General features: G+C 35.9%; 1 protein-coding gene across 3 annotated transcripts; it reads left to right on the top strand.

Moving 5' to 3' along the window:
* The first annotated feature begins 5741 nt into the window (after positions 1-5741).
* On the top strand, positions 5742-10487 carry LOC107042507 (extensin). Of its 3 annotated transcripts, XM_015263574.1 has the most exons (6): positions 5742-5892; positions 6880-7355; positions 7827-7915; positions 8002-8037; positions 8573-8775; positions 8856-10487. In XM_015263574.1, the coding sequence occupies exons 5-6, from the start codon at positions 8661-8663 to the stop codon at positions 10115-10117; spliced, it is 1377 nt and encodes a 458-aa protein (XP_015119060.1). In that variant the 5' UTR covers positions 5742-5892; positions 6880-7355; positions 7827-7915; positions 8002-8037; positions 8573-8660; the 3' UTR covers positions 10118-10487. The 3 variants fall into 2 exon arrangements, with proteins under 3 accessions (XP_015119060.1, XP_015119059.1, XP_015119061.1); XM_015263573.1 differs by having other exon boundaries at positions 5742-7355.
* Positions 10488-10924: the final 437 nt, after the last annotated feature.

Below are 10924 nucleotides of genomic sequence, written 5' to 3'. Positions count from 1 at the left end.
TGTCAAAGATTTTCATGAAATTTTGGAATGAAGTTGCTGCCTGATAGAATTGTTTTAAAAATTTGAAAAAATGGACATCGCTCTATCATACCTTAAACTGGTATTTTCAAATATGTCACAGAAGAAACTTAGAATAGTACCTTTTTTGAGCATTCTAGTGTTAATCCTAGATATTTCACTGATTTACATGGTTCAATTTCTGCATCTTCCACAATCAGCCGGCACTCATCAATCGACTTCTTGTTTTTTATGCTATTTTTTATGGAAAAGATAATAAATTCTGGTTTTGTAGTATTGATTTTTATCTTCCATTTGTAGAAGAAGTCGTTGAGTAAGTCCCAGTGATTCTGTAGATGTTTTGTGAGGAGTTGGTTGGACCATGAAGATGTGTAAATGGCAGTATCGTCTGCGAATAATGCTATTTGAGTTTTATCAGTCCTAGGAACATCGTTAATATATATCAGGAAGAGCAAAGGTCCTAAGATTAACCCCTGAGGGACTCCCGCCTCTATTCGCCTATCACTTGATTGCTCCTGATTTACTCTGACTGTCAATTTTCTGTTACTGAGGTAACTCGTTATGATTTTAATTAGGAACAGCGGAGTGTCTATCATTTTCATTTTATAGATAAGACCTCCTAGCCACACAGTATCGAAAGCCTTCTCGATATCCAGCAGAATCTGCCGGTATTTTTGTTGATGTTATAGTTGACTGATATGTGATCTGTCAACCTGGCTAGTTGTTTTATTGTACTATGTTTATTTCTGAAGCCGAATTGTTCAGGTATTATTATGTTATTGGTGTCAAGATGGTTTTTGATTCTGGTGAATATCACTTTTTCGAAAAGCTTGCTCAGCGTTGGCAGGAGGCTTATCGGTCTATAGTTTTGCGGAAAGAGTTGCGGTTTGTTCGGTTTGGGGAACGGTAGAACATTTGCTTTTTTCCACGCCTCTGAAAAATGTGACAATCTCCCGAGTCGAAAAATAAGTCGTTCCGAATCTTCCTCGTGTCTTCCGAGGCGACAACTTCTTTTGTTTTCGAATTTTTTTCCCCTTTTTTCGGGAGCAACTTTAGTCTTCCATGTCTTCACCACTTTTCGGGAACGACAAGAGTCTTCCTTGTGTCGTCGGTTATGGTTCAACCAGGCCCTACCACAGAAGATAGAGGACAACAAAGTGAATACTTGGAACAACCACGCGATTGTAACGACAACAGTCGTTGATTTGTATGTTCGTGTCTTCCGAATGTTTACGGTCCCTCAAGCAGGTAAAAGGGTCGGGGGATCAATAAAATCATAAAATTTTTATGATTGAACCCAAAATATTCATATGAAGACTGTTCTCGTTCTGTTGTCTTCAAAGTATTCAAAAGTTTTAGGACTTAGAAAATTTTTCGTATCGAGGGAACTTGGAAAAATTTCTTTTACAGACTTGGACTTGGAAAAATTTTACCTGTCAGTGGAACTTAAAAATATTTCTTACGAGTGTGCTTCGAAGCGAATCCCCGTCAAATGATCCCGAACAAAGAGATCCCCCAAAATGATCCCGCGACAAAATGATCCACAACAAAATGATCCTCGGACGACATCAAAAGTGACAATATACTCGTCTATTTAAATAATTAAAACATTTTAACAACACTATTCACCTATTAATAAATCAATTATAATATATAAATACTCCATAAATACATTAATTCCTGAGGCATCATTCTCATCACAAAATTGAACAATAATCGACCTATTAATAAATCAATTATAATACATAAATACTCCATAAATACATAAATTCCTGAGTCATCATTTTCATCACAAAATTGAACAATAATTTTCCACATAAATACATTAAACGCTATTAACAACACGACACTATTAACAGTCTAAGTCATCATTTTCTTCACAAAAATTTCAACAAACTTCAGATTCTCTTTTAATTCATGTTTAATATGTTATTTTAATTCCACAACCATAATTACTCTGATTCAATAATATTTACGGGCTGTGCTATGTAGGACTGATCATCGATATTAATATAAACACATACAAATAATAAATCATCAACGGGTACTGCAATTATCTCATCTCCGATAAAACATTTACGAATATAAGAGAGAGTTACATGAGAAAATTCATCAGTCAATTCACTTTGGCAGATAACTTTTCTCAGAATAGCGAAATTTTCACCGATACATTCACATTTGTTATTTATACATTGGCAATAAGTCACTTTGACGAAATTTTGAATATGTCCCAGGAGCTGTGTGTTATCTTGTCTGTACATGACAAAGGACGAATTAGTTTTAAGCGATCGAGTATAACGTGCTGAGACGTACACCATCCCTTTTTTCAGAATGCGGTCATATTTTTGTAAAATTGCCCCTTCTTCAATTATATTTTCCAAAGCTTCCCATATTGAACGATCTGTATTGCATAATGGTGAATAAGTGCCAACCGTGTAATAATCTCCACAGTGTTCATTTATGTGGACTTGTCGTTTTCGATGCATAGCAAAATCACGTAGAGGTCCAAAAGGTAATTCCAGAAGTTTTTTACTGAATGAGAGCAAACGCACATGGGAATTCACTACTTGTGATTCAATATTTGTTGTTCCATGGATTAGTTTGAGAATACGACCATTCATATCTTCATAAGTGTAACATGAATAGATCCAGAGTGGTCCGAAACGCTTTACACATTCAGGTAAATGTAACAATATATGTAAATTAATTGAGCAGTGCATTTCTCCATAATATTTAGGAAAATCCTCTACAAAAAGATGTAAAAATCCAGTTGCATTTTCTATATCATCATCAGAAACACTATCACTTATCAACAGAGAAATTCCTTTTACAAGGAAAAGATAATGAACAAAAAGATGAGGCTTCATGAATTCAGACAAAGCAATGGGGCCGACATAGAAAAAAAAATTTTTAGTTCAGAAGCCTTCCAATGCACGTATTCTGAAATTTTTCTTTGGTTACGATGAATAAATTTTGGAAATTTGATACTCTTCAACTTTTCATCAATAAGTCCGAGAAAATTTCGCAAAGAATATCCCTGTCCAGTGAAGGAGGAATCACACCACAACATTAATAATTTTTTGAAGACGCCTTCATCAACAGCATGTAATACTTCAATTGCGCAACCTGCGATATAGTCTGGCATCAGGGGATCCAAAGAGCAAACCCCTTTTACTCCTCTGATACTCTCTGGTTTCTGTTTTTCGTAGGTGATGCGACTGGCCTCTTCAGCCCATTTCAATGTTCGCTCTCTATTTCGCAAAATAAAATTTCTCTCATATGGATATATATGTGTATGACCACCCGTAGGTAACTTTTGAGTATGCCCTTTCATTTCACAGAAGCAACCGAAATCGCCGTTAAATAATTTGATATTCAAGAACAATGATTTTGCTTGTAAATCGCATACTCCGCATCATAAAATAGCGCTAATCTTCACAGGCAGCTGCTTCCCTGGAATATAGCATTGAATACCTCGCCGTAATTCTTCCAAATCTGAATAGAGGGATTTTATGAATATTTTCGCGTTGGGTTTTTTCGGTCCGTACCATAAACCAGCAATAATTGTATTTTCACGTAAAATTCGTTCTTTATATGGTAATTCATTAATTCGAAGATATATCGGCCAAATACTTATATTTGAAGATTTGAAAACAGGTACTCCGTCAGTGTACCATGTCATCGAAATTTCGCCTGCGTTCAGCAAAAAACCTTGGTCTTGGATATTTTTATACATTTCACCGTCATAAATATCTTCAAAATTATTATTATTCTTTTTTTGTCTATTGAATTGATGTTGTAATGACTGATAGAAACCTACTCGACTCAACATTTCTTTTATTTGCGATGGAATTGAACGTTTTATAAAGTATGAATTTTTTTTACCAGGAGGACATTTCGGACATTTTTCCTCTTCATTCTTCAAAGGTAACAAACAATGAGTGCAATAATAATGCTTCGAATATTTTGCTTTGATGAGAGAAAAATATTTGTTGAAGTGGTATAAACTCATTTTTTTCAAATCCTGTGCTAAACAATGCAAGTGAATAACAGTCAATATATCTTCAATGCAAGAACCAGTGAGATTGTGCTTCAAGACGAGGGCAAGTACTAGTAATAAACTATGTTCAATAGTTAATGGAGCCCCACGGTATAAAGGTTCTTTGTAACGTGAGCGTGGGAGTTCATTCTCAGTGCCCTCCTCGTTCTCTTCATGTTAATAATCACTTACATCAAAATTGTTACTATCAATATCTAATTCGTCAGTAGTAATATTGGGGCAGCTCGCCATATCTTTGTCCTCCTCATCATCATCAGTGGTATCACTTGCACAATTTTCAGAGTTACTTCCATAATCTTCCTTTTCACTATCAGCATGATGAATATCGTTGTGAGAATATCCATATTCTTCTTCCATCTCACTTGTGACATCAGTATCGGAACCTTCTCGATGATTCAAATTATGCGGTGGATTGAGGTCGTTTGCGGGGATATCCATATAATCATACGCTTCTATATCGGCTTCGGCTCTGCAATAATTGAGTCGCTTTGTTAATTTCCCGATTGGTAAAATTTTTACAGAAATAATGAGAGTCTAATAGGGTGTCAATGTTAAGTCACTTACCGGGGTCGTTTATTTGAAGTGTCTTGAGGATTCGTTGCATCCTGGCGTAGAGCTCTGAGACGATTATATTTTCCTGATTTCGATAGTTCTCGAAAAGCTTTTCGCATGATGAACTATTATTCACAATTTTTTATTGGGGAAATCATTTTCTAATCGATGACAATACTTTTTTGTACGTATTGGTGAAAAATCTCGAGCTTGGAAATTGAAACTGGTCGAAATGAAACACTATTACATACTGCTATGTTGTATGCTCTCAATGTCATTTTTGGCCTAATTTTCATTTTCATGGACAGGGGGGGGGCAGGTATGAATGACTCACCAGCGGGCAAAATTAATCCCCACATCTCGTTGTACATTTTCTTTGTCCTTGATCCATTGTAACTGGCCAGGACCCCGCCACGTTGACCTAGTTTTATGTTCAACGCATTCAGAGTTCAAACTAAAATTCCAAATTTTATCCTACTGATTTGGAAAATGCAATAGTATGTGAGAAATAAATGGCTATAGTGTTTAGCTACTTCACAAAATTTCAGATCAAAAACGATGTTTGCCACTTTTTTTTCTCAAAAAGTTTTATATGCGGAGATGAAAAGTAACATAAAAATCAATGTATTCCCATAGAAAAATCAAAACCTATTTATTAATAAATAAATTCTTTTTAATCAAATATTTAATAAGGAACCCAATCTTTCATAGAATTGACACAGAAAACCAATGGAGTTCTTTAACAATATTTTAACAGGATTCCAATATATTGGAATTGCTCTTTAGCCTGGGTCCCGGACCGGCCGAATTCGGACGGTCAGGGGACATAACACAGTGTCTGGCACATCATAAAAATGGTACCTGGAGACGGAACGGTACCTCATTGTTTTTGGGGAATTCCCCTTTTTTATCCAGAAGGGGTGGTAAAATAAGGGGTGCAACGGTTTGGGTACATTTTCTTCACAACTAAATATACTTTTTGGACTAGAATATACCAAGGAAGGGATATTTTCCAGTTCAGTTTACCAATGACCGTCGAAAGGTACGCATTGCTTCTCTTCAGTTTCAATTATTTATCGAAGTTTTCCTGAGTTTCGTGGGAATGTTTGCGATTGTTTTCTGGAAAGATGAGAAAAAAAGTGATGTGGTCTCATTATCAAGCATTTACAAGAAAGATTGCCGTGAGAATGCCGATACGAAATTATCGTGGAAGGAGGGAAGGACATCTAAAACTTACAGTGTTAGAGTACTCAAAATTGGAGGTAAGTGCCTGTGAATATTAATTGATTTTTAGTTAAAAGTTCCCATCTATAAAAATACCAAATGACTCAATTAGATTATAAAATTAAGGATATCGAAGTACTTCAGATGATTTTTTTTTAAGAAATCCTTCTCAAAATTCATAGAATAGGGTTGAATTTTAATTTTGAGCACAATTTCGAACTTAGTTTCCGAACAATTATTTGAGGAGAAAAAATTTGAAGAAGGAAATTCAATACATAGTAGCCATAAGGGCACCACACTCGCATCTTCAATCCAATGGTTGGGAGTGTTGAAGCGTTTGTTCGTACATATAACCGTATATAACTTTTTTCGTTATCTATCCTAGTTTTTTTTAAGATGTTGCAAAATATAAGTTTCCGAAGAAATAATCGAAAACAATTAAATTAAAAACCTCTCGATTCGCCCGATGGCCATATTGGGTGGTTTGAATCCGCGCGTCCCTGGCGTCTGGCAACGCTCCATTCAAGTGACTACTCGGACCGAATTGACGAGGTTATATGGAACACATGTGCAGTGTTGCCGTATAATCATTAGAGGTTTGAAGAAATTCCCCCGAAAATTAATTCAACAATGAAAAATTCGAAAAAGTATGGGGATGGCAAGATTTTGGGTAAAACTGAAATCTTGCTTGGAAAAAAATTGCTAACTTGAACGAACCACTCCGATATCCTTAATTAGTCATCTCCCATCTCTTTTTGAAAAATTTTTCCTTTTCAATTTTTCACTTTTGTTCCATTTTTTTTTCTTTTTAGTATTTGAATGAGTGGAAAATTATGAAACGAATATCTCATGAAAGCTGCAATATCCCGGTTTACAATTTTGTTTATAAAAGTTCTTCATAGTTTTGAAAATTATCAATTTGAAATCAAGCATTTACATTTGAATGGGTTGACACCATGGATGGAGCCGCGCGTGAGGTTTAAAAAAAAAAGTGAATAATTTTTTTTTTTCAAAATCATCTGAAGAGCTACAAAAGTGGGGTGTTTCAACCAGTGGCCACTTGATCCCCCCTGAAGATAAAGCACAGACTCCTGAGGTTTCACTAGTAAAACAGAAAGTACGAGCGATCCAGAAAGAAATAAAAAAAATTGTTTCGATATAAATCGTCAGATAGATCTCGAAATAATGGGAAGTAAATCCCTTTTTTCCGATCAGTTCAAATCCAAGGCAGTTGAATTGAATGGGGAAAACTCCGTTGGTGGCCTTCACAGTCGGGATATCATGGAAGCTTCAACAAGTGTTATACAGGTCGAGAAAAGTCGTCCAGCATCCTCTAAAATCAAGATTAAGAGAGCTGAAGTACTAACAAAGCCCGTGAAATTGCAGCATCAGACTTCAGACGAAAGCAGTAATGAAGACATTCATAATGACATGGAGAGTCCTGAGGATGGTGGAAACAACCACGCAGTTTCCGCGCCCGAAATGAATATTCTTCCTCCAGGTAATTCAAGTAGTTCTATCGTCAATAACAATTTCGTATTAGCCACGGTATAATTTTGGGTATTTTCAATTCTCCAATTTTACAACAAAATTGGGTAAGATGAAACTTGGAACCTATTTTACTTAATCAGTATTGTTCAAATCACATTATCAACCGTAGAGTTATTTTTCTAAACATTTCCTTCTTATAAATAAATAATTCAACGTGCTTGAAAATCAATCAACGATTTCCTATTGGGTGTCAATAACATTCTTCATGTTTTGATATTTAACCGTGAAAAGATGAATTGAAAATTTCATTTGCAAAAAAAATGTTTTTTTTTCAATATTTTACATGAAATAACCAAAAAATAAAGTAATAGTATTCATCAATTCTCATTGTATTGATTTTTTTTTCACACTGTAGAGCTACCTTAAATATGAAATTGATAACCCTAATTTTTCTAATTTAATTTTTCATGAATTTTCCCAGTGACACCAGAAGTATTCCAGTGGATGACATTTATGCAAAAAGCGTATGAGGAACAACTAAAACGCGGTCATATAGCAGCACATGTTCAGGTAGAGAGGAAAACGATCCGTGATATTATTATAGAAAATATCTGGTATTGTAATATTAACAATTATTATCATTTTTTTTTCTATAGCTGCCTGACTCTATGAAGACTCCGGGATCAGAAAAAGTAAGAATTTTTTTTTCAATTTTTTGGATATTGAAAAAAAGCACAAAAAATAATTATTAAGTTGCTACTTATACATTAGATTGAATGGAACTTCGATGGCAGTCGTGTTTTTGGTACATTACTGATGATCCTATAAATAGTATATCGTATAAATAGAAATTATAGAATTAATTTCCATGATTGTTCAATACGTGCTTTTTTTTTAGATTTTGTAGACGGGGTAATAGACAGTTCCAAAATTTTTATTCAACTCTCTCTATAGTCATACCCTACCATAATATCTTTAATGAGTGAAAAACTCCCCGTTAAAAAAAATTCATATTTCTGATTAGAGTATAATACATCCGATTTAATTTTTTGTGATATGCTCAGTAGAGGCATAATATCCTTTGATCAAGAATATTACACATATTGATATATTCGATTGAGCATCGCTTGCATTTCTATATGAAAATTTGCAAAATTCTCGATTATTTTTTATGTGTTAGTTCAAGTCGATATTCAATTTGTTATTCTATTTTGTACTCTTCTGCAGAGTGAAATCTTCCCTGATTCTTCAATATATTTGCCAACCAAAACTAGAGAAGTTCACAAATGATTATAAAAAGGATGGCAAATGGCGAATGCTTACAGTCAACTTACTGGTGGAGATATATGGTAAAAGTTTGAAAACAAGAACAGCTAAAGGCACTAGGGGCACTGTATCTGTCGATCACCGCGTGTTTGAAGAAATTTTTGGTAAGTATTCCGTTATGAAAATATAATGATTAGCTCTGGTATTCCCAACACATTCTAAGAAAGAGGGTTTTTTTTTCCAGATCCCGTGAATCTCCATTCCAAGGAAAACGTGTCTATCGATAAATTTACAAAAGCAGTGATGCAGGCATGTTCCAATCGCAAAAGGCCGCCAAAGCGAAAATTGAGAGAACCATCTACAGCTGATGCAGGAGAGCCACCTCAGCCTAAAAGAGCTCGCATACCACAGGTGACAGCATCTCCTCCACGCCCAGACTTGGTTGTAACTTCACGTCCAGCTATGATAACGCCTATCACTTTGGATCCAAGAGATACTCCATCAAGGTCTCCTAATGCTCGTCCGTCTCCACATGGTCAACAATTGGCTCATCCTGTCCAGCGACCAGCATACATTCAACACCTACCTACGCATACCCAGGCACATTGCTCAGGATCTACCATTACTCACTCAAGTTTCGGGGACGGAATTTTATCTGATCCTCGTCCTCTTTACCCAACTAACCCCTATCAAGCCGCAAATCCATTGCCACAATATAGAAAAATGCCTGTTGCCTCACAGTCTTTTCAATTGCCGAATCATCAAACTCCCTCAACCAACTATGTAACGCAATCAATTATCACACCCGGTATGCCTCATTTTAATTCGCACTTCTCTTCAGCAATGATGCAACTTCCGCAATCCCCCAATGTTCAAGGACACCCCCATGTACTATCCTCTGTCACGCCTCATTCTCCGTTTCAACATCCTCCACATGCTCAAGCACCTCCTCAGAATGCAATTGGTGGTAGAATTTCTGCTAATTTTCAAAGTTTCCACTATCCAGAAAATTCTGGTTATTTATCTAATAATTCTATGCACACCATGATCACCACTAGTATCCCTAATTTTCTCTCACACGTTCCCTCACCAACGACGACATCAGCACCGCCATCAACACATCAAGAAATCCCCCCCTCAATCCCATCCCCTTCTGCTTCTCAGTTACTGGAACGAAAAGCTGTCCAAAGTCATTCCAATTCTTCCATACCTAGACAAGAAGTAATGAAGATATCTGAACAAATTGGTACTATCGCTCGGCCTGCAATTTCTTTGACCCTAGATGAAAGCATGGTTTCCAATTCACAAACATTGCCATCTCCAAGAAATTCCAACAATTCACCTGGTAATGCAGTGCACCCAGTCGCTCATAAGGATCACGCTACTTTAAATCTACAGTGCTCCTCATTAATTTCACCGAGCAATGCGTCTGTGACTTCCCAATCATCGCAACAAATTGTAAATCCGCATTTTAACCCAATTTCTTATTCTCTTCTCTCACTATAATATTTGGAATTAAAGAGTCAACATGAATATTATTACCTAGCATGTATAGAAAAATTATCCGAAAATATCGATTAACTTACTCTTTAAGTCTTCCAATGTAATCAACCTCAAGAATGATATTATCGAGAAATTATCTGTAATTATTTAGAATGTAAGAAAATCCCATTGAAATTTTGTTAACATGCATGATAGTTCTATGGGACTCCAATGAATGGAGTTACTTTTCAAGTTTTCACATATATCTGACTATTATTTTAATAATAGCTGGGACACTTGTACTAAACTTCGCATAATGTATGATTGGTGCAATGAAATTTTGTTAAAATGTATAATTATGTTTATGTGATATCAATAAGCCTACAGTTACATAATCTACGCAATAAATCGAACATTTTTTATGCATATTTTGATTTCTTTTTACCAGAGATTGATAGAACCTCTTCCCCCTGCTCCCCCCGACGGGACCTACGGTCCCCAGCCATAAAAATAGACAAGGACAGCCATACTGACCGATCCCCCCAAAAATGAAGACTTAGAACGACTAGAGGACGATCGTTGTCGTTCCAACGGTCATAAACCACAACAATTCTTGTCTTCCTCAAATCTTCCTCGGTCTTCATGAGTCCAGTAAGTGCAACATCAGAACAATTTTCGGAAGACTCTTGTCTTCAAAATTTTTATGGCTATCGAGGAGGAGACGACTATAGTCTTCCCTGTGTCTTCGCGTGTTGTTACGGACGCATTGAAATATCGGAGCAACTTGGAAGACTCGAGGAAGATTCGGAACGACTTATTTTTCGACTCGGG

Source organism: Diachasma alloeum, unplaced genomic scaffold, assembly GCF_001412515.2.
Source record: "Diachasma alloeum isolate Michigan unplaced genomic scaffold, Dall2.0 Dall_scaffold_00482, whole genome shotgun sequence".
In the NCBI taxonomy this organism is placed as follows: domain Eukaryota; kingdom Metazoa; phylum Arthropoda; class Insecta; order Hymenoptera; family Braconidae; genus Diachasma; species Diachasma alloeum.
Note: the sequence above shows the minus strand (reverse complement) of the source record. Positions and strands in the feature narration are given on the sequence as shown.